The sequence below is a fragment of the Bos indicus x Bos taurus genome, chromosome 20, assembly GCF_003369695.1.
Source record: "Bos indicus x Bos taurus breed Angus x Brahman F1 hybrid chromosome 20, Bos_hybrid_MaternalHap_v2.0, whole genome shotgun sequence".
NCBI classification, from domain to species: domain Eukaryota; kingdom Metazoa; phylum Chordata; class Mammalia; order Artiodactyla; family Bovidae; genus Bos; species Bos indicus x Bos taurus.
The window spans coordinates 3,558,220-3,581,620 of NC_040095.1; the positions used below are offsets into that span (position 1 = coordinate 3,558,220).

At 41.6% G+C, this 23,401-nt stretch overlaps 1 protein-coding gene and 1 pseudogene across 9 annotated transcripts in view; both read right to left on the minus strand.

Annotated features, from left to right (window-relative positions):
• LOC113878836 overlaps window positions 1–1,997 on the minus strand; it is a 54,038-nt pseudogene extending 52,041 nt beyond the window's left edge.
• The window catches only part of FBXW11 (F-box and WD repeat domain containing 11), a 131,621-nt gene that overhangs the window by 5,740 nt on the left and 102,480 nt on the right, over window positions 1–23,401 (minus strand). For 8 of the 9 annotated variants that reach the window (XM_027520518.1, XM_027520524.1, XM_027520519.1 and 5 more), the window contains 9 exons: window positions 22,469–22,655; window positions 21,503–21,593; window positions 14,377–14,514; window positions 12,281–12,399; window positions 10,405–10,654; window positions 7,471–7,589; window positions 5,673–5,783; window positions 4,732–4,810; window positions 3,504–3,689 (listed from right to left, as the gene is read on the minus strand). In XM_027520518.1, the coding sequence (XP_027376319.1) occupies window positions 3,528–3,689; window positions 4,732–4,810; window positions 5,673–5,783; window positions 7,471–7,589; window positions 10,405–10,654; window positions 12,281–12,399; window positions 14,377–14,514; window positions 21,503–21,593; window positions 22,469–22,655 (1,256 nt within the window). In that variant the 3' untranslated portion in view covers window positions 3,504–3,527. Of the gene's footprint in view, window positions 1–2,721; window positions 3,174–3,503; window positions 3,690–4,731; window positions 4,811–5,672; window positions 5,784–7,470; window positions 7,590–10,404; window positions 10,655–12,280; window positions 12,400–14,376; window positions 14,515–21,502; window positions 21,594–22,468; window positions 22,656–23,401 lie in introns of those variants that run through there. The other variant, XM_027520515.1, reaches the window with a different exon arrangement.

A 23,401-nucleotide genomic window follows, 5' to 3' on the forward strand; every position in this document is an offset into this window, starting at 1 on the left:
TGAAAACCAAAAGGACCTAAAAGAATCAAAACAATGTTTTTAAAGTTGACTTATTATACAGTGTGGTATTGGCAAAAGGATAGCCATAGATCACAGAACAGAAGAGAGGCCAGAAAAACAACTACAAACAAGTGGGGAATTGAGTTTTTGACAGATTACTAAAGCAATTCAATGGAAGAGGACAGTCTCTTAATCCAATAGAGCTGGAATGACTAGATGGCTGTATACAAAACAAGAACACTGATATCCTTACCTCACACTATATACAAAAATTAACTCTAAAGAGATCAAAGACCTAAATGTCAAAGCTAAGCTCTTACAATGATGCTCGTCCAAACATGGTAGTCACTAGCTACATGTAGCTGTTTTAAGTTTCAATGAAGTATAATTAAATATAATTAAAAATCCAATTCAATTTAAATGTAATTAAACACTCAGTTCCTAAATCAAACTGGACACATTTCATGAGCTTAATAGCTACACACAGCTCATGACTACCAAAGTGGATGGTGCAACTATGGAAAACTGAAATCTAGTGAAAGAAAGGTCAGTGTTTGCTAAGGCTGCGGTGGGGTCAGGTTCTGACTCAAGGACACAAGGGAACTTCTGGGGGTGACAGAAACGTTCTTATCTGGATTGTGGAGGAAGTTGCAGGGGAATGTAAATTTGTCACACAGTATACTTTAAGTGGGTACAATCTGTTTTATAAAAATCACACCTCAATAAAATTGATTCAAAAACAAAAATGGAGATTAGCGAAGGGAAAGGGCAGAGGGAGACGTGTACATATAGGCACCTGTGTATAGAAGACTATATCTAGTACTTTGACTATGCTAGTGCGGACAATTTATTCCAATTTCTTACTGAGTTACTCTCTATGTTTGTGGAAGGTGACTGTATGAATACACTGCAGTTTCTTATGCACACTTACTTATTTACGGTCAGATTCTGGTTGGCTGAGCAGAAAGGGCACAACGATGTCATGCTGGCCCCAGGAGCCACTCGGCCAACCAAGGCCAGCAAGCGCTCACGGTGCACTGTGCGGGGTCAGACACTGGGGCTCCAGAACAAGAAGGAGCACCACAGCCTCGTGAGAGAGACAGGCGTGCACACCATTTCAACGCCAAAGAATAAACCAAGTCAGATCAGGTGAAGGAGAGAAGGTGGGGTGCTGGTCTCTACAAAGCCCTGACAACGCAAGCAAGGGGAGCAAGGGGCCAGAGGTCTGAGGAGTAATGAGGGAAAAGGAACAGAATTCAGTCTGGTTGGAGCACTGGGTTTTTGGGAGGGAACAATGAGAGGCTGAAGTGGGGGAGGGTAGAGAGGACAGCAGGTGAGAGCTAGAGGGTGAAACTCCTGGTAGCTGGTCCTAGCTAAGCCTTGTTCCTAAAGGTAGCAAGGCGGTAGTGCAGGGCAGAGGCAGGGCGCTAGTGCAGGGCAGAGGCAGGGCGCTAGTGCAGGGCAGAGGCAGGGCGCTAGTGCAGGGCAGAGGCAGGGCGCTAGTGCAGGGCAGAGGCAGGGCGCTAGTGCAGGGCAGAGGCAGGGCGAAGACAACCACAGGTGTCAGTAGGATCAAGGGTGGCCGGAAGAGGGAGAAGAAAATCCCAGGAAGGAAGGAGGAAACCAGTTTTCATTCGGGTCCATTCCTCCTTCCTCATGTATTTCTTTTTCTTTGGGGGAAGGAAGGCTGAGCCGGGGATGAGCAAGCATTCAAGAGATCCTTGCCTTCTTCCTCTGTAATTTCCTGTAATTTAATAAATGTAAAAAGTGTGGCATGTGAATTTCTCAACTGACTTGTAAAGAATCTATCCAGAGAGAAAAAAAGCGAGGGAGATGGCCATTATCACAAGAGACAGCAGGAACACACTTGAGACCAGGATCAGCAACGATGTATGTGACTTAAGGGTCACTACCGTGGCTCAGCTCTTACAGCCGAGGAGGCACAGCCAACCCGTGGTGGCACTGAGTCCTCCTGGGTCCACGTGGGGTCCCGTCATCCTTCCTACTGACCGGCAGTACTCCAACCAGGCACTGCTGCTCAAACCGAGTTGGCATGAAGAAAAAACACACTGGCCATTCCTGATGCAGACCCTGGCTTCTCACTAATAATGGAATGGGGCAAGACCATAGGTCAGCATACTTTTCTTAAAAGGTCAGAATGTGTACAGATTTTAGATGCTGTCAGCCACATGGTCTCTGTTGCAACTACTACTCAATTCTGCCACTGAAGCAGGAAAAAAGCCACAGACAATAGCTGTGGCTGGTGAGGGAGAGCGTATAGAGGACAGAAGGTAAGAGCTAGATGTTGAAACTCCTGGTTTCACAGACACAGACATGACTGTTTCCAATAAAACTATTTATGGGCATTGGAATTTGAATTTTATGTAATTTTCACATGTCTTAAAATAATACTGTTAAGTTTTCCAAAGTATTTAAAGTGCAAAACACTATTCTTAAACTGCTGTGCTAAGGATACAGAAGACTGGCAGAGGGTCAAATCTGGCCTCTCGCTGTAGGCCTGACCCTTGAGTAAGTCAAATTTCCTGGAGCAGAAATAAGGAGTATTTGAAAAGATGTCAACTTAGTGATCTATAAACCAGTGATTCCCTATCTTTTCACCAACAAATGTCACAATTCTACACATGGACTTTCTTTACACTTCTAATATTCAATAAATAGAAAAATATACAATGATAAAAAGCTACTAAGCACTAAGCAATGTACATAAATATGAATTTTATTAACAGTCTTTACATACGTGGTAGTACAATATGCACAACATTATTTCTTCAATCTACAAAGTTTAATGTGCACAGAATGCACAGGCCTCCTTGCGGAATTCTCAATTGGGATTACTGGTCCAGATGCACACGATCATCAGTTTCAAGGACACAGCCAAGGAAGGCTTCTCGTTCTCTATTAACGGATGACCTTTGTAATCAAGACATGCCATCATCCATGGTCACAATGGCTCTAAGGCTGCCTGTAACCAGGGCAAAGAACTCTCCAGGGTGCCTGCTGAGTCTAATGGATAAAAAGTGAGTTTTAGGGGCTCCCTCAACAAACACCCTTCTCTGACTCCTCCTTCAGGGAATGGCGGTGGTGGGTGGACTGTAATGGGAGGAAGGAGAGGTAGTTTTAAGAGTTTGGTGGACGGTGATTTTTTTTTTTAACTGAAAGACAAGAAAGAAAGAGAAAAAGAAGATCCTTATATTGCAAAACAGATTGGGGGATTTTTACTGGTATTAAATTGATATGACCTGGGAAACAGTTTTAAAAACAGGAACCATAGTTTCTGGCAATACGAAAACCCGCAATAATCAGGATTCTGATTCAGACCTTATTTTGATGTGACCATAAAGATACTAGAACTATACTAGAGTTCTATACTAGAACTCTGCAAAGCTGATGCCTCTAATAAAGACTAACCACATTGGTTCCTATTACTTCCCCAGAGGGAAGGTGGACTCAATCAGCCAAGTTACAAGTGGGGAAGTACTCACCTGAAACGGGTGAAGTGCAGACTGTTATCTGGAGATGTAAGTGTATGTTCTGGAGGGAGAACGGGTCTCATTCTGGGCACTGGGAGGCACATTTAAGAAATCCCAAATCAAAATTGTGTCATCGTGCGAGCTGCTGATGATCTGAAATTCATCAAACTGTAGCCGAAACACACGTCCAGAGTGTTCCTGGGAAACATATCAGCTTGATGAATAAAACGAGACCTTGACAATCCCTCCTATCACCAGGGAGCTGGCACAGGCTAAAAATACAGCTCCTTATCCAGGTTTCCTAAATAAGTCTCCAGAGCTTACTGAGCTTTGCCCTTCACCCAAGGAACACATATTCTGCTTCTACTTCAAGGGTTTTCTTTAATTTAACTTTGTATTCTAGATTCTGTCCCATTAATATGTCAAAGAAGAAAAACTGCCTGATCGTCTCGCAACAATATTTAATACCTATTCTTGATACACTGTAAAAACTAGGCCCAGAAGGATAGTGTTTTTAACATGACCAAGCATACCTATCTCAAACCACAGCCAACGTCGAAATCAATGGTGAAATATCAGAAGTATTCCTATTAATATCAAGAAGGAAACAAGAATGGCCCTGACTGAAGTTCCGCATGTTCTAGTCAATGCAAGGAGGGAAGAAATAGAAGCTAAAACTATTAAAAATAAGAAAAATCAATCCATATTTTCAGACAACTGTCTCCTCAAAAATACAACAAAAGCAAACAGATTATTAGAAATAATGAGCTTGGTGAAGTAAGCTTGCTAATGAGCTTGCTAAAATAAAATTAACATATAAAAACAAGTATTCCTGTATGCCAGCAATAATGCCTAGAACACAGATTGAGGGGAAAGTTCACCATAACCTACAAAACGTGCTGCGTTGTAAAACACAACCCAGCCACAGACACCCGTATTAGGAAATCTCCCAAACCTGCAGACAGGAAATACTCCACGCTCCAGGAGGAAGCCAGGCCATCTACAAATGAGGAGGCCTGCTTTCATATTTTAAGCTGTGTTAACACTCCCGAGGAAAGAGCTCACAGTGATATGAATGGAAAATAGTCTCTGATTTTGACTAAACTAATGGAAGAGTCCACTTCGCAGAAGGAACGCTGTGAGATGTAGAAGCTTTCCAGTGACGGGCTCAGGGAGGTCTATCTGCAGGGAGCCAACTGCCAACACAGGGAAGCACTTCCCATTCCAACAGATCACATACCACCAGCGTGCGCAGACACAACGTGCTTGCCGGGGCTCGCGGGTCGAGAGCAGCTTGCAAGTCCCAAACTTTGATTTTCCTAGAACGGAGAATGAGATGGCAATGGGTGGGAAAGTTAACGTTTTACACACTGTCAAGCATTTCCTTGACAAAAAGGAGTGCATTTGAACTGCCTATTTTAAAAGCTAGTGGGCAATCTGCTGATGTTTTGACAAGGTATTTAAACCAATTACACTTGCTTTGGAAGAAATAAGGACCTACACATTCTCCGAATTGCTGAAATGGTGAAGAACTATTATTTGAGGGGATACAAGAAAACAACTTCATGTTATCTCAATTCAATTCCTGACTTGATAATCTGTGTCACCAAATTCATTCATCAGGGGGCTCTCTAGGGCTGAGTAGGTGCCGCTGACAGAAGCTAGGGCTCTTGGTGAAATTCCAAGGATACCTTTCTCCAAACTAAGCAAACGCTGAAAGTTAATAATAGGAGTATGAACAGACCAACTAACTCAGTGAAGTATATATAAGGTCATCTTGAAAGGTTTATGGTTGCCATTTGCTCATTTTAAAAGTCATGAGGCTTTTTAAAGAGGATGTGTTCAATCTACCAAAAGGGGAAAATAAATTTATCATTGAACTCACCATACACACACAAAAAAGCCTGGTTTAATTTAGGGCTGGGACAAAGAACTGAATTTCCGCACAGCCTAAGCTACTCCCTTCAGTTTATGATAATGGTTAAAAGCATAAGCTTAGTTCATCCTTCTGGGCCTGAGTGTCCCCACACATCAAGTGGTGTCACACCCGCCATCCACTATCACGAAGGAAATAGAACACCCAGCACGGGGCCCGGCAATACATGGCTGCTTCATAAGCAGTACTTCCTGTTCCTCTTCAAATAGTTGTGGCTGTGCCATTTGAAAATCTGAAACACATACCCATCATAGGCCCCGCTGACAATCCTCTTGTTATCAAACCGGATGCATCGGACCAATTCTTCATGTCCCTCAAGGACTCTCAAACAGGCGCCACATTCAATGTCCCACAGCCTTCAGTGAAAAACAGAGCTCTGTGAGCCAGCCTCGCACATGACCACACTACCCACACATCTTCACCATCCTGGGAGCACGTATTTCTGTTTCATTCCTGCCACATTACACACATTCAAAGACGCATGTGTGTATCTTATTCAGGTATTTTTTAAGAACTTGGGAAGAGGCCTTACTTTTCACTTGAAACTTTTAAAAACCATGTTGTTATTATTTAAATAAGACCAACAAACAAGAAATATCAATTATATTTAGTTCCCAGGCATTCTAGTAAAGTCTGAATGGATGAAACCAAGGAGTCAAATGATCTGGGAAGGATTTTTCTGAGGGAGATGAGGATTGTAGGCTGTAAAGAAGAGGCATATGGGTGTAGGGGAGATGAGAGAGATGGCCCAGGGGGTAGGCTTCCAAGCCAGGCACTTGGAGCCTGGAGGCCATGAGGCCCGCTGTGATTAGGACCAGTGGACCAGCTGGTGGTCTCATCTCCCAATTAGCTTACGGACATCCCCTTCCTATGACAGACTGCAACCTCGGGCTACCCAGAGCACAGCGGGGATCTCTTACTGGGTCCATGTCTTAGAAACACGAACCCACTGACTACATACAGCCCTTTTCTCTATACGATTTATGTAGCAATTCTGGAAATAGAGTTTTTTTTCTATTATCATTGATATGTCTACATTATTTGCAAAAAAGAAATCACAGTAAACTAATATGCACAAACAAAGCTAGCAAATCTATACTGCTGTTTTCTTAGCCTCCAGCAGTAGAGCCCAGTAGCTCCTGTCACACATCCAATGACTATTCTATCCTAAGCAACAGCTCTCCACCATCAGTGAGGGTGGCTTCCTAATCTACTGTGAAGACAGCCAGTCAGCACTGCCCCTATGACTCCAGAGGTTCCCTTCCTTAAACTAGACAGCAATGCACATTATTATTTTGCAAAAGCTAAGAGATTCCAATGAGGAAGTTATAGATTGTTTATTGCTGAAACATTACATAATGCAAAGCACAGAGAATGCAACAGAACGAAGATTCAAATTCTCAACGGACTTTTATGATATCTTCACATTTAAAATGGTAAAGAAAACTCTTGGCAGTTATAGCTATATTGTATCTGCTTTCATTCTTTTTTTAAAAAATAATCTTGAACCGAATCCGTATTTTGCTCAAACAGCCAATTTGTTTATAAAACTTACTAGCAGATGTTGGGATGGTGGAAAAAAGACCTGGGATAATTAAGTAGATATTTGAGGAAAGTTTTTAATACAATAAAAAGTATTTAAGGATAGGCATATTTATTAGAAAGAAAGAACAACGAACCTTGGGGAGAAAAAAGGGAGATAAACGACTAAGCAGGAATTGATGACACTCCCATCTGCTGGGGAGAGAGGCAGGAGCTCACAGGTGAGGGAAGCAGGGCATCAGGCGGGAGCATGCTCTGTTCTGAGGCATTTGGGCCGTAAGCGATTTTGGGTGGAGGTGAGGCTGTAAAACCCTGTGCACTGGGGAGTCTTGCAGGAACACCCAGGACATACACAATCCGCCCACTTTAGTACGCAGAGCCAGATACACGTAGAAAAATACCTGAAGCTTGCTTATCAGAAGCAGCCCCCAAACCAAGTCTGCTGAGCATCAGGACTGAGAGACGTGAGCCCACCGGCTCGGCACAGCCGCTTCCACCCACCTTATGGTATTGTCTGATGACCCACTGACAACCAGCCGGTCCCGGTACTGGAGGCAGGCAATGCCACGCTTGTGCCCGTTCAGAGTGCGGACAAACTCACAGGTGCTCGTGCTCCAGACCTGCAGGCAATTAGCAATACTGTCAAGAATGGATGCAGAAAAGCTCTCGACAAGATACCTTAAAACACAAGCAGAGCTGCTAAGAACGACCAAAACACTTGATTAGGAAATATGCTGTGGGGGCTGGGGAACAGACTGGACAGCATTACATTCTCTCAGCTGTGGAGGGACAGAACTGGAATGAGGGAGCTGTGGAGTCTCCAAACCTTGAGATCTTCTCAAAGAGAACTTCTCCTGGAGGCTTCCAACATCCATTTGCCTACAGGGAAGGGTTTGGGCCAGATTTTATGTTTTTACGCCAGCTGACATGTCAAACCCAATGTAACTGATGTGAAAAGGCTTCACCTTTCACATTCTCCTCTTTTCCAGCAGTTTCTCAAACAGCTCCATTTGTTTTGACACACCACTGCTAATATTATGTATGTGAAATAAACAATCCCCCTTTTGTGAAGCTGTCTGCAAGACTCAGATGTCCACAAACACACTTAACACAGGCCAAATGAGATGCAAAGCAGCCAATGTGCCCTGAACTATTTTATTAGCTGCATCTGCAGTTGAACGGGACGACTAGCTATCCAGAGGCAAAAGGGTGAAGTGGAATCCCCATGTCACACCGTATCCAAAAATTTACTTCATCATGGATCAACGACCTAAATGAAGGAACTGAAACTATAACCCTCAGAAGAAACAAGAGTAAATCTCTGTGGCCTTGTGCTAGGCAACTTCTCAGATATGACAGTAAAAGTACAAGTAACAACAACAAATTGGTAAACTGAATTTCATCAAAGTTAAAAGTGTTTCAAAGGACGCTATCAAGAAAGTGAAAACATGGGCTTCCCTGCTTCCACTTTCTTCCAGTGGTTAAGAATCCACCTTGCAATGCAAGGGACACCGCCCTGATCGTTGGTTGGGGAACACCCCACGGCCCACGGAGCGACACGGCCCGTGCACCAGAGCCTGTGCTCTGCAACGAGAGCAGCCACCACAATAAGAAGCCTGTGCAACGCAACAAAGAGTAGCTCCTGCTTATGGCAACTAGAGAAACTCCACGTGCAGCAACCAAGACTGCCCCCATAGCCAAAAAATAAAATAAATTAAAAAATTTTAAACTTTATCTGATAAGGGACTTGTAACCAGAATATGCAAAGAACTTTTGCAACTGAATAATAAAAAGACAAATAATCTAAGCTTTGAAATGAGCAAAAGATTTAAGTAGATGTTTCTTCAAAGAACTTATAAAAATGGTCAATAAGTCCATGAACAGATGCTCAACATCATTAGTCATTAGGAAAATGGAAAGCAAAACTGCAGATATACTACTACTAAACACCTTCTAGGATGGCTATGATAAAAAGACACACACATACACACGCACAAGTGTTAGTGAGGACGTGGCGAAATATCTGGGCTGATATTATGCAATCTGTTTTATAATAGGGCCCAAACCCTCTTGGCTTGCAGACACGGGTCTTGCACAAATTGGTCTGATTGAGTGATGAGTGAGTTGCCACAAATCCTAGTTTTTCAGCTTCCAGGCTATCCAATCTGAAGTTTGATGGAATCTAGTCTTGATGTGTGGAACTAGATACTAGAATGCTGGCCAGTATAGGTCATAAAAGGAAGGCTTCTGATGCAGTCATTTTGGAAAACAGTTTGACAATTCCTCAAAATGTTCAACACAGTTACCATCCCAAGACAATTAAAAATATATGTACTTGCAAAAAATCTGTACACAAATATTTATGGCAGCATTATTTATAATAGATAGAATGCGTAAACAATCAAAATATTCATGAACCAATGAATGAATAAAAATGTGGACCATCCACACACAGAATTTCATTTAGTCATCACAAGGGGTGAAGCACTGATGCATGCTGCAAAGTACATGGATGAACCCTGAAAATACTACACGCAGTGAAAGAGGCCAGGCACAAAAAGCCACACGTAATATACGGTGACATTTACCTTAAACATCTAAAATAGGCAGATCCACAGACAGAAAGTAGATTACCAGGGATCAGAGGAAGAGAATAGCAGTTGACTGCTAACAGGCATGAGGTTTTTACGGAGAGTGATGAAAATATTCTGAAACTAGTGAGAGTCAAACACCACTATGAATATACTAAATCACTGAATGGTATGCTTTAAAATAATAAATCTTATGGTATGTGAATTATATCTCAATAAGGCTGCTGTAAGAATAAAAGGAAAGCTAAACGTTTTAAGGTTCACAAGGTACTGGAATCAGCACTGCATTCACCACGTCCGATGGATCACCCAGGACCGCTGCTTATCACGTCTGCCTCACACCACATGCTGAGCTCCTTGGAGGCAGGGGCGTGTCTTGCCCAACACTGCATCTTCAGCACCAAGCCCAAGGTTGATGATACGTCAGGCTCTCAAGGTTAGGTGAATAAATCAAACTTCAGCTCTGCCACTGACTAGCTGTGTGGTGGTCTCCAGCCCAGCCCATCTGTAACACGTGGCTCAACAAGAGTGCTAAGAGGGCGGTGTGAGGCAGTGATGGGAAGCATCCACGCACGACACACGTCCCGCAGGGAGTTCTCTTCCCATGAAAAGGCCATCAGCAGTAACAATCTCCTTTCATGAGACAGAGGACTGCCAGTGACCCTCTTCTCAGACCTTGCCTATGACTCTAGAAACAAAGACTGAGCGTGCCTTGACGTCTCACAAGCACAAATGGAGGAGAATCGAGATCTTGCCAGATGTGAGGCTGGTATAAGCCACAGCGGCTTTCTCTATGTGCAGAAGGGATGGGAATAAACAGAGTTCTGACTGTGGACACACTCACTTTGATGGTCCTGTCCCCAGAGGCGGACACTATGTACTTGTCGTCAAAGTCCACGACGTTGACTGCAGCCCGGTGGCCGACAAGGACCCGGCGCAGAGTGATGTCGGTGGCAGAGGCCATGTCCCACACGGCGATGGAGCGGTCCTTGGAGCAGGTCACCATCAGCCCGTTGCTGAAGCGCAAGTGGAGCACGGCCTCGTTGTGGTGGATCAACGTGTTCAGAACTTCGCCTGTGTTCACATCCCAGACTCTAGAGCAGAACAGAAGAGCACAATGCTTAATTACTGAGACAACCAGGAAAAGACTCCAGAGTCTGTGCTCTGGGCCCACTGTTAGTACTAACCCTAACAGCAGGAGGGGGAAGTGTGGACTTCACACGTATTTGGTGACTGGGACCTGCTTAAAAGGAGCCCCCGGAAGCAATTTTTCTATCTGCAAAGAAATGTGCAGATGGTTTCAAAAAGGTCAATTCTGCCCAGGTATTCAGGGATGGTGTTTGCAGGCTTGTGTTGGTGACAAAAAAATGATTCAAGAAATCATTGGGCTTTGCAATGAGCCCAAGATGACAGAGAAGATGGCCTGGTGGCTGGGTTTCAAGCATGAGGTTCTTTATGACCTTTGGAAAGCTTCTGAGTCTATTATGTATCCACTGCAAACTGGAGACTGTAAGTCATGGTGTCTCCTCAATTACACACCAGTCTGTTTACCCGACCACTTTATGGACAAAGTCAGTGTCTCCAGCTCCTTGGGTTCTTAGGGGCAATCCGTCACATCATAACTTTTCTGTAACCCCAAACTCCTAAGGGTACAAGTTCACGTGGAGGAGAGGAGGAAGATTCACACTTCTGGAGCTGAGACATGATCTGTGTCAGCAGGAGCAGCCTGAAGCCCTGAGTCAGGCAAAGGATATAGGCGTGCTGGTGACTATCTCTATCTCTTAGGTGTGCCTGTAAAACAACCCTCTTCAAGTCTCTGACTCACCCTAGGAGAGGCATTTCCTTTCCTCCACACGGCAGGCCTTTCTCCAGCTACCAGCAGTCCAGCTGAGGCTGTACCGTATTATCTCTAGGCTCTGGTGAACTCATCACTATACCAAAATCCAAAACTATTTGGAGTGAAAAATGTCCTTGTCCCAGGGGTTTAGGAGTAGATCCAAGTAAGGTTTCCTTTCTACTCTCAATCCCAACCAGCAATCTTAGCTTCCCTTCTACTACAGAACACTGCCACTTCTGTCTTCATCACCTGGGCCTTGTGACAGCATCTGAGAACTGGAGTCTCCACTACTGGAAAAGCTACATATCAACACAGTCTTGAATGACAAAACGCAAGGCTCAAAATTAACTATGTGTGTAAATTATTTGCCTCTCTGGCCTCAGTTTCCCAAAACTACACCTATATAAAAGAAGATACTATTTACCTATTTGGAAAGGTTTCTGTGAGAATTCAACAGGAAAACATCATACAAAATATCTGGCACATTATTTGGCACATTATTAAGAGTGCTGCAAATAGCTGTCTCTGATTCTTTCTAGTATCCATAGGTTACTACCCATCACACTCCTACAACACCCCACCTCCTTCCTCTACCCTCTGGAGCATGGTCTCCGGGGAAAAGCTAGCTTGATACGAGGTAATGTGCTTTTACAGGAAAGCAGGTGCCATCTCTGTAACGTATGGTAATGGGAATAGGACCTGCTTAACAAAGTTAGCTCTCCTATCTATTTTGCTCTAATGCAGCTACACCAAAAGTGGTTTTTAAATAGAGCATACAAAAACATATACACGGTATGTGTGTACTTTATTGCAGAAGAAGGTATGAACCTCAGTCTTCTCATGGAAGGTATACAAGTTCAGACTAGTGAAGCCATATCCTCACCTCACTGTGGAGTCCGAAGAGCCAGTCACAATGACACGTTCATCATACTGGAGACAAAGGACAGAGCCAGTGTGGCCCGTTAACACTTTCAAACATTCCAAGCTGGTTTTATCCCAAATCTATTGAGACAAGATCAACCACAAACAGTAATTTAGTATATCACATTCTGATACATGTTCTTATCTCACCTTATTTTCTGAATCATAAAACAAGACAAAGCTGTGTTCCAGTACATAAGAGCAATGAACATCCAACAGGTGGTAAATGACGAGGGGGAAGAGGCAGTACTGAACGACTTCCACGACAGATGGACCATTCTGTTGACTCTGTCCCCGTTACTACTGTGTCCATTATACTCAGCAGCCTTATAAAGAGAATTTTTAAATAAACTCTGCAAAAAGAGTTGGCTCACCCTCTGGAAAACAATATGACAGTATCTATTAAGAGTCTTTAAGAACGCACACCCTTTAACCCATGACATTGTTTACGAAAAATTTAAAATGAAAAATGTTCAGCATCTTACAAAAAATTTCACAGTAAATTATGGAGAGTTTTTAATGAGAAAATACACTGTTTTATTAAGTTATGTTTTTCGAAAAACCAGACTAAAAGTCATCCACGTAGTGACATAAATACTAAGTATGTTTTAAAGCAAAGATTAAAAGGAAGTAAAATGGTGACAGTTGGCTCTATACTCTGAGTGTTGTTTTTCTCCCTTCTTTTGATCTTTCCAGTGGTTTCCAAGTTTTTGAGACTGTTCACAAATAATGGGAACGATGGGAAGTGATTTTCTTCAAAGACTGTATTGTTAAAAATAGATTCTTGTGGACCTATTTCTTGGGGCTTCCCTGGTGGTTCAGATTGTAAAGAATCTGCCTGCAATGCAGGAGACCTGGGTTCGATTCCTGGGTCAGGAAGATCTCCTGGAAAAGGGAATGGCTACCCACTCCCTTACCTGGGGAATTCCACGGATGGAGGAGCCTGGCGGGCTACAATCCACGAGGTCACAAAGAGTCAGACACGACTGAGTGACTGATTAGCACTTTCACCTCTTTCTTCCCTTGTAAAAATACTATCATAATTTGCAGTGTTCCTAAAGTGAACTACAAATGGCCAATGCAAATTAGGATAGTATGTTCTCACAAAAACATGCATGCATATGTTCATAGTGGCTCTCTCTATTGATAATTGTGAAGAACCATAAACACAAATAGGTAAACGGATAAACACACCGTGGTGTAGCCGTAAAGAGGAGTGCTACCCAGCAGTAATAAGGAGTCAACTGTCGTCAAATGCGACAGTGTAGCAGAATCTCAAATGCACAATGCTAAGTATAGAAACCTAGACTCAAACGGTTTTACTATGTGAGTCCATTTACAGGACATTCTCAAGAAGGCAAAATTATAGGGACAGAAAAAAAAACATCCGTAGTTGTCAGCGCCTGAGGAACCAAACAGGTAAACACAAAGAAGCAGGGCAAAGAGTCTGGGGGACGGCAGAGCTGTTCTGGGTCCTGATCACTGTTACGGCTGCACAACTATCTGTGCTTATCAAAACTCACAGAACTTTACACCGAAAGAGCATATGTAAATTATAACCAAAAATCTAAAAATCACACATTTTCTTAAATATGAGAAAATAAGCTACAAACAATATGAAAAAACATGTTAGAGCCATTAAACATTAAACACAAAGAAATTATCCAGTTTATCTACTACTGAAAAGTGGATAAAAACAACATAAATTGCTCTTTCGTGTTATCAACTTAGCCTTTCACAGAATCCATAAAAGGTAATGACTCTTGATTTATGTGCATGTTAGCAACACTTTCACCAGCTAGCAAAGTACCCAGGAGCCCTGTGACACTGAGGTATTGCCCACTTGCACCTACATACAGAATACAGAAGTGAATGTGCTTCGGGAAGGGAAAGCCGTGAGAGGATCCAGGGGTCTGCTGTTAGTAGAGTGCAGACAGCTGCCAAGGTTGAGTGAAACAGACAAAAACCAATCAGGAGGAAATGAAGAGACTGTTACATCTAGTGTCTAACATGTAACCACAGTTCTAAAAATAACACACACAAAATACAGTCATTTACCTTAATGGAATTGTCTCGCAGGCCGCTGATAATTTTCTCGTCGTCATACTGTAAGCAGTAGACGCCTTTGCTGTTCTCAGAGCGACACTGAATCCGCTGCAGGTTGTGCCGCCCACACCGCCAGTTAGACTCTATAGTCTGGGGAAAGGGGGCGACAGGTGAGCTTCCGTCAGTCAACTGTTCTATCAGGGTGCAGTCTTTGCACTTCACAAACAGCACACCAGGGATACTCCATCTTGGTCTGATAGCTGTCTGTGGATAGGAATTAAACTCTTTTCCAAGTAAGACATTAGCCCAGCAGTATTTTTCCTCAAGCGTTCACTGCTCATCTGGCAACTATCACAAGATTTCCAATGAGTGTGGGTTGGGTTTGGAAAAAATGGCCTAGATACAATTCAATATGCTTAAACAATGCTATTTGAACCCAAAACATACAAACAAATAGTAACTCACTGGATCATTCTTTAATGCCACTTAAAATATTTGGCAGAAGACCACCACTAACATAAGTATATACTAACAACCTGTGTATCTATGCAAAACACTGTCTTGATTAGTGAGAAAACACACTGAAAATACCACATGCCGACTACTACAGAAAGAACTGTGTCATCCATTTCTAATCTTCCACAGACTGAAGCTCCTTCAGAGGAAGAATGGCACATTCCAGTCCTGATTTTCATTCTTTCATCATTCATTCAACACTTACTGAGATGTTGGATACTCCAGGTACTGACTGACCGACTGTGCCAGGCAAGGGGATGAAAAGATTGACAGGAAGCATAGCTGGATACACACTAAATCATGTTTATTTGGTTCAATGATCCATGCATCTACCTTGGAAGGAAGTTCTCCTTACTTCCCTTTTACAAACAAGGAGTTTAACTTGCCTGGGGCCACAAAACTAGTAACTGGATGAGCTGGAAACCACACCCAGTTCCTTCCTGACTCGGAGCCTATGGTTTTTCTTTTAAAATATGCCATGTCCACAAAGTATAGAGGCAATGAACACAGAACTTAGATCAGTAACAACTCCACATAAAGTATCAGAGTCAAACAAGTGATTAAAACTAAGTGCTGCAGGACTTAAAGGGTCTCATATAGTGCTATGGCCTGAGACCAGTGGGCAAAGTTTAATGAGGAGGTGGGCCATGCCCAGAACACTAGGCCTATCTCTGGCAGTGGATGTCAGGGATTTTCAGCATCAAAAGACACAGTGTTTCCACTAAGGACAACCAAAGTATAAATTCCTGATTCTTGAAATCAGGGGACAATAGGGACTACAATAATTGGTTATACTAGTTCAAAATACTCATCTGAGTAGTTAAAAGCTTAATTAATTGCTTAAGTGAAGAAAGGAGATAAATCTCATGGTTATTCACAAAGTTAAGCACTTAATTACTGGTTCTTCTGACATCTAACAAACCACATTTCTTATTTTGAAGGCAACAGCTTCTGTATGCTCTAAAATGTTACAATTTACTGAATGTTATATGCAGGTGCCATGTTTCCATAATACTATGCCACGTGTTTTATACAGCTTATAATATTCATTTGATCATCATGAGTCTGAAGCCAAAATTATTATTCTCATTTTACAGAAAAAGAAATTGAGCATTGGAGATACGGATACATTTATACTTAAAAAGAAAATGCCTTCTCATTTTTGGCCTCCGTACTTAGCACAGGAAGCCTGGAAATGCACGCCCTGTTCTCAGAGCTCCCATACATGGCCTTGAGAGAGGGCAGGATCACATATTTCCAACAACCAGGGGGATGCAAAGAGGTGCCATGGAGGTCCCAAGAGCAAGAAATAGTTCATCTGTCCATCTGCTACCAAATTAGAGCTTCTTAGCCATCATCATCATCTCTAGTGCGTCTATAAAATGCCAGACATAAAGCCACATTTCAAAAACAAAAAAAAATTTATTGCACTATGTCTACTGCTATCAAGGTAGACGAAAGACCTGTGTAAGCAACTTTATAAAAAGGGATCCAGACAATAAAGAATCTCTGAAATTGAACTCAGTGCTGGGAACCATTTAGAGAAATGCTATATTTTTAGAGAGTGACTAAGCCACTTCAGCATGCTAAGCACACCAGGAAAATTCTGACTTAGAAGGCAGACCTACTGGTAACAAGTCTTATTCATGACCAATGACTCCTGGCAGTGGTTACCAGTATTCAGGCTACACTCTTGGGGCCCAGAAAGTTGCTACTGAATGTGACTCCATATAAACCCGAAGTATTTCAAAGATGAATACATAACCTGTCTTCTCAATATATTTGGTATTATTTTTAAAATTCAAATCACCATTCTTAGTTTTAAAACATACACAATTGCTTTAAAATATTATTGAATCAGTAAATAGCTTTGCTACCCTATATTTCAATGAATAGAAAAAGCACATTTACTATCCCTATTTTTTGGGGAAAAAAAATTTTGTTTTAACTTTGGTATGGGAATCCTCAAAAGAATTTCCTACATGCCCTCCCACGACTCTAAAATGTTTTCTAGAACCCAGTGACTTGGTTATAGACTATTACTGTACTTCAAGTCCTGAGGACACAGCAGAGAGAAGCTGGGTACGGCAACACGATCCGCCTGTGGTAGTACCCCCATCCCCTGAGATGTCTGGACAAAGAATACTACCCAACATAAAAGGCCAACCCAGACCTGTAGCTCCAACTCTCAAACAAGAGCCAGAGGCCAGAATCTCTCAAAAGCTCTGCTAGAATCTCTCAAAAGCTCTGCTTTCATTCTAAGTCAAGTAGATGTTAGGAAATAGCTTAGCTTCTCAAACTGAGGAGGAGCCTAATTTTCTAGAATATATTTCCAAATTTTAAAAGAAAAATCTTACCAAATAATTTTTGATGGTCCTTTTAGGAAGTTCCCATCTAGGGCTATTTTAAAAATTACTAGGTTCCTGAATCCCAAAACAAAAGCAGCTTGTTTCAAAATGCCAGGAAAGGGACGCTACAGCAGAGCCGGCAGCGGACTGCTCCGTTGCACACCAACCCTGTGTAACTCCTAAGACCTCACTCTTCTCAAGTCTCAAGGCCACCCACAAAAGAAAGCAGCACTTCCTGCTGACTGTGCCTGCCCAAAATACTACCTACCACTATATGTGACGACCTCAACTCTTATTAGAATGCTTATATAAGCCAGGTCTTTTTCAGAAAAAAACAGACCTTTTAAAATGGAAGGCAGCCCACTGTGGCAGAAAATACCTAGGTCAATTAGCAGTTTTGGCAAATGACTTGGGACTATTTGAGCTGCAGTTTTTCCTCTTCTGTAAAAATGGAAACTATATACTTTCTCAAACCTACTGGAAGGATCAAATGAGATTACGTGTGTAAGGTGTTTAGCACAGGGCCTACAGATGGCACCAGCGATGCTCTTCCGCTTTGTAGAGAACAATGGCCAAAGGAGTAGGCAGTGACCAGAAAAAATCTCACCAAATTGCTAGGAACTGCTGTCTCGGTCTAGGCTGATCTTCAACGCTGATCAGCCGGAGCCCTCCCAAACCATTCCCAGGAAGGGGTTCAGCCTTCAAATGCAATTCAACAATTACCTTAATGTCAGCAGCAGGAATACAGGGCATACACAGGTGCACCTTTTTAATGATGCAGATACCTGCCTTTCACTTGGACATCCTGTGGTATGGCTACTGTAGAGGAATATTTCATGTTTTTGAGAACTTTTAAAATCCCCTTACCCTGTGCAAATTTTCAAAATAACTGGGAAAGTAGCCATGATACACAGAGTATACAGCAGCATTTAAATTGGCAATAGAGTGAAAACAGATGTCTGAGTATGAAGGAATAACATTATTTTTAGAAGCCTAAACACAACTGGGTGGGTGGGCAAGTTTCGGCATTTTCTGGTTAGGACAATGTTAATATCAAGTCTGCAAACCACAAAAAAGCTCCCCACTTTCCCTGAATAAAATGTGGTTTATTAAAAGGTGCGATACAACACACCATCATTTTACTAGTGGTCTGTTCCAAGGAGAGGGCTTCAAAGGCTTTAATCCAGAGAATTAAAAAAAAAAAAAAGGAAAAAAAGCATTCTACATGAAAGAGTTTGTCACTACTCTGAGATGACAAAGAGAAAAATCCAAGTTCAGGACATCAGAACTCTGACTGATTGAGCCTACTATAACAACTCCCATCTCCCTGTCGAGGAACGCCTAAGGGCATGGTAGGACAAAAAGGGTTTTGGACTAAAAATTTTGGTTCTGACAATTTGAGAGATGAATTAAATCACTGTGGCAAAGTACCTAACAGTAAGCTCACTATTAATAATGATGATGATGGTAACAATTAAGACTCTAGAAAGCAATGGCAATATGGTTGTTTCTTTTAGGACTGTGCCTCAGGTTTTCCAGGAATTCCTTCTCAATTCAGAGGATCTCTAAACTCTCTCCCTCCCACCCTACCCCCTTCCCCTTTTCCCTTCTACCCGTGTGTGTGTGTGTGTGTGTGTGTGTATATGTGTGCACGCGCGCGCGCACACGCATGTGTGTGGCAAGAATACCCATGAGAGATGAAACTTTGCAGAAAGCTAAGAATTCTTATTCTCTCCAGGCTTCATTTCTTATATTCTCATTTCCTGAATAATAAGGCTTGGCTACACTAAGCCAGGTTCCCTACTCTTCTTAAAAATTAGCCAATTCCTCTTGGGTCAGTGCGGAAGGGCAAGGTCATCTGCTTGTCAGAGCCAAATATGGGGATGCACAGATGACAGGAGCCAGCACATGAGCTAGAACTGTCAAGGCAGAGCAAGAAGGAGAGAAAGCAGAAGGAGAGAAAGCAAAAGGGGCTGTGAACTGGCAACCCTGCAGAGTATGTGGGAAAAAAAACCGACTCTAAGGTTGTGTGTAGATGGTATCTTGTGAGAATTACAAGCAATCCATAATCTATATAAATCACACAACACAGTTCATGAGTATACTGCAAGGGCTCAGAAGAGAGTACCTATAATTATTATAGTTTGCTTGTGAGGGCTTTATACCAGCCACGTGGTAACAGCCAAGCCTGTGAGTCTCCCATTTGTTTGATCCAGGCATCACTGAAACAACTCTTTACTTTGCGTGTCCACCCAGGAGAAGATAAAACACACTTATAAAGGAGAGGTAAAGAACTCTACTTTGATGAAGTACCACTGATCTCTAGTGTAAAAAAAGCCGTACTGAGTGCAGAAGAACGTAAGGTTGATCAGACTCAACTACCCACTGCCTGTGTGATCATGGGCAAGCTATTTAATCTGGGTAAGCCTCAGATTCCTCAGCTTTAAATCAGGACAGGGCTTACCCTTTCAAGCACTGTCCAGAGTGTAAAATGAGAAAATGCATTATATAACGCTTAAAGTATCTCTGACAAGTAATCACTCCATACGTAGTACATTATTTTTATTATTATTACTATGAGTGAATGTACCAAAGTATAAAACACCAACCCTTACATTAAGAGATCTAGCCCACAAAAATCTGGAGGAGACTCTTGTGGCCTACCAGTGGGTTTTCCTCAACCACACTCTAAGAACCACTGGGTAGACCACCGTGATGTAGGGGTTTTGCCCTATAGCTCCGTTTTCCCTCACATCTGCCTCCTCCACTAACTTTAAAATGTTATTTTAGCCTGAGGAAATGGTTATGTTAGGTGGTGTCACATACTGTCATGCCACAGAAAACTGAATTCATACTGTAGGTTATGACAATACTCATGAGAATTAAAATAATCTATGTCACCAAATCTTCAACCTGATCAAAGTCCTTGCAGAGTTCCTATTTATTAATGATTGATCTTAGACATCACCCTTCTTATAATGAAGGACTTGCTAAAAATTATTCAAGGAAATTTGGAGATATGTTATAAAGAATAGTTGGGAGGAAAAAAGTAAAAAGTAAAATAGTTTCTAAGATATACGCATAAGCAGTCTTAGTAAAACTACACAGGGGTAAAAGACAATCTCTCTTACCTGAAACACACACACCAATTTAAGGTCCAAGCTAACACTATGTCTCAGTTACTAACACTGTCGGAGCAATTTATTCTAAGCTTTGAACTGTCAGTAAATCAATTAATTCCTAAATTTTAGGATGTGTCTGGCAAAAGCTTTAACTCACTTAAAGCTTTTACTTCCCTAAAAAGTTACTTTACAGCTCATTTTAGGGAACAGAATACTCAAGACAACAGCTTGCATTTGAAATAATGATATTCAGTCACATTCAGATTTACCATTAACCAAACAGTTCCATTAGTTCACATCACATCTGCCTTAAAAAGAAGTGGGCGGCTACAAAAAGCACATGTTTCTCTATTAATGAATTTTGGCACAATAACTTTTATGCCTATCACCTGGGGGTGAGGATTACTTCACATTTGGGAAGCCGAGTATAACTTTATGGGTGATACAGCACTGCCTAGCAAAGGTTGAACTTTTTTCGCCAAGGAGGAAATAGTGAAGTAACCAAGACCTGCCAAGAACACATGTGAAAGAGTTAATGAGAAATGCCTGTGCATGTCTTTCCTGGTTCAAGGAAAAGGGCTAAATAATAAAACCGAACTAATTAGAACACATGAACAATATCAAACATCTCCAATGTCTCTCATCAAGTTCACAGAGTTTTACTGGTCTGGGGAAGTTGCACTCAAATCCAAAATGGTCCACGAGTGTAATTTGCTCCATAAAAGCCACTTAACTATTGCTTAGAATCATATTTGAAGCCTTTTAATGAAAAAGCATGGGAAATTTACAGAGGAAACTGAGACTGTGCCTTCCCTGGTTCTCCAGAGGTGGCTCAAAAAGGTGAAACTACGTTTACCTGAAAAACTGGGCCTTGGATTTTGGAAATTTCATCAAATTAAAAAGGTAATTTTGGATTAAGGTTTCAATTAACTGGCAGCCTTGCAAAAGCATTTCACATTTTAGAAAAGTTAAGACTTTTTTTTTTAATACAAAAAGGGACTATCCAACCTGAAGAATTACACACTGTAATGTGCAGATCACACATTGTAACATATTTGCTCTAAGACTTCACCTTAAAAAAAAAAGACCCATTCTATGATTTTTAGATCAACTGAACACTAAGCCCATAAAAAAGATAAATCATAAAATTACCTCTATATCCTGGATAATCTTTGGGTATAATGACCTATAAAATGAATTGGGAGGGCCATCTGTTGGTCTGTTTTTAAACAGGTACTGATCCCTGGCAAATAAAAACAAACAGATGTTACATTTTTGCACATAAAAGGGTGAATTTTATTTAAACATGGTGCTTACAAAGTTGTATCTTTCAAGTCTTTTGATTTGCATTGAGCCTTAACAGTTCAAAAGCAGGATTTCTGACAATTAAATGTGCACGTTTGACTTAAGTTCAACTTACAGTTCTTTACATGATCCCAACTTTTTATTTTCTGAATACCCAACACAATAATCTAGCCTTTCATTCTACAGTTCAATAAAAAGGGCTAATGTAGCTTTGTGAAAAATCTAACTTAGTACATATCAAATCTCTTCCTATAAAGGAAACACAGCCCTAGCCACCACTCATGCCACCGCCTGTGTGTCCTGGCTGTGGCGCTTTCTCTGCGCTAACTGGGCCAGACTACTGACATGTACAGAGCTATAAAGCTGCATTTCAGAGACGATGGGTTGTCTCTGAAAAATCCTGCCTGTTGTATACCTCCCGTCTTCAACCAGGATCAATATCTAACAGCAAAATGGCATTATCTGACTTTCTCATGACTCTCCCTTTTCTGTATCTATCTCTTGGTAATGGTATCAACGCCCAAGGAAAATGTGAAAGGAAAAGCATAAACATAGAGCTTTGAAAAGTCAAACTGCTCAAACTGTATAATACATCCAACAGTTAATAAATATAAAGGAAATATGCATTTCAGAAGAGGTTATTCTAACAGCTTTAACTTTCCTCCTCTCAACTCTTGACCATGCATCTTTCTCCACTTGTTTAAAATAGGCCAACACAGTAAGCCAGTATTTATAACTACATTTTTTAGTACTCAAACTGACCCTAGGTCAAAGAAACTGTCTTTCAAGGGAACGAGCAACCTGAATACTTACCACCCTCTTCTTTCTGAAAGTCCCTTCCACAGAGGATCAGTGCGCACCATTCGTTCAATCAGCTTCTTCCAAAGCATTCCTTCAGAGATCACTCGCTGCCATTCTTTACACACCAGCTCTGCTGCACACAGAGATCTGGCATCCAGGTAGGAAAGAATGTTTTCTGCTATGTGATCTAAGCCTTGCTCTACAAAATACAAAAAGCAATGAAGGAATAGAAAGGGAGATGGAAATGTACCAGCTACCGTTTCCTTAAAGCTAAGAGGATAAAGAAATCCTGAACCAGGAAACATACTTGAGTAATATCAGAAGTTCTGCAGATACACATGTACATGAGTACCTAAACATACACACTTCTTTTTGTTCTGGTTTTTTTAAGAAAAAACAACTGATGTTATCAGTTCCTGGGTGTAAAAGTCAACCCTGGGCAGTTCTATATTTGTCAGATATTCTAACAAAATATTTATTTTTTCACTTTCTTTTACAGAACTTTATGGGGCAATGACACCCCGAATTTTACAGATGAGGCAGAGAGAGGTTAAAAGATTCACGGTTTCACAACTAGAGGATAGTGAAGTCAAGAGTGGAACTCTGATCTCTTCCTCCGAAGTTTGCATTCTTTCCCCTTTGATTTACTGCTTCTCATAACAAATCATCCCATTAATTCATGACCTATGTGAATCCCCTGGGGCTAAGGAGACAGAAAGGTGGAACACTAACTTATATGAAAAAGCTTATGAAAAAAACACAACAATCCAAGAATTAAGTCAAGAGTACTCAGTTGTACTTTTGTCAGTCACTTTTCTCCACCTCTTTCTTATGCAGGTAAAATCCTCAAAACCATGAACCACATCCTAAAACTTCTAACCCTTAGGAGGTTTAATCCTACACAATGCAAGTATCCTTTCAAAGACAACCAAGATTCAGCCTTTG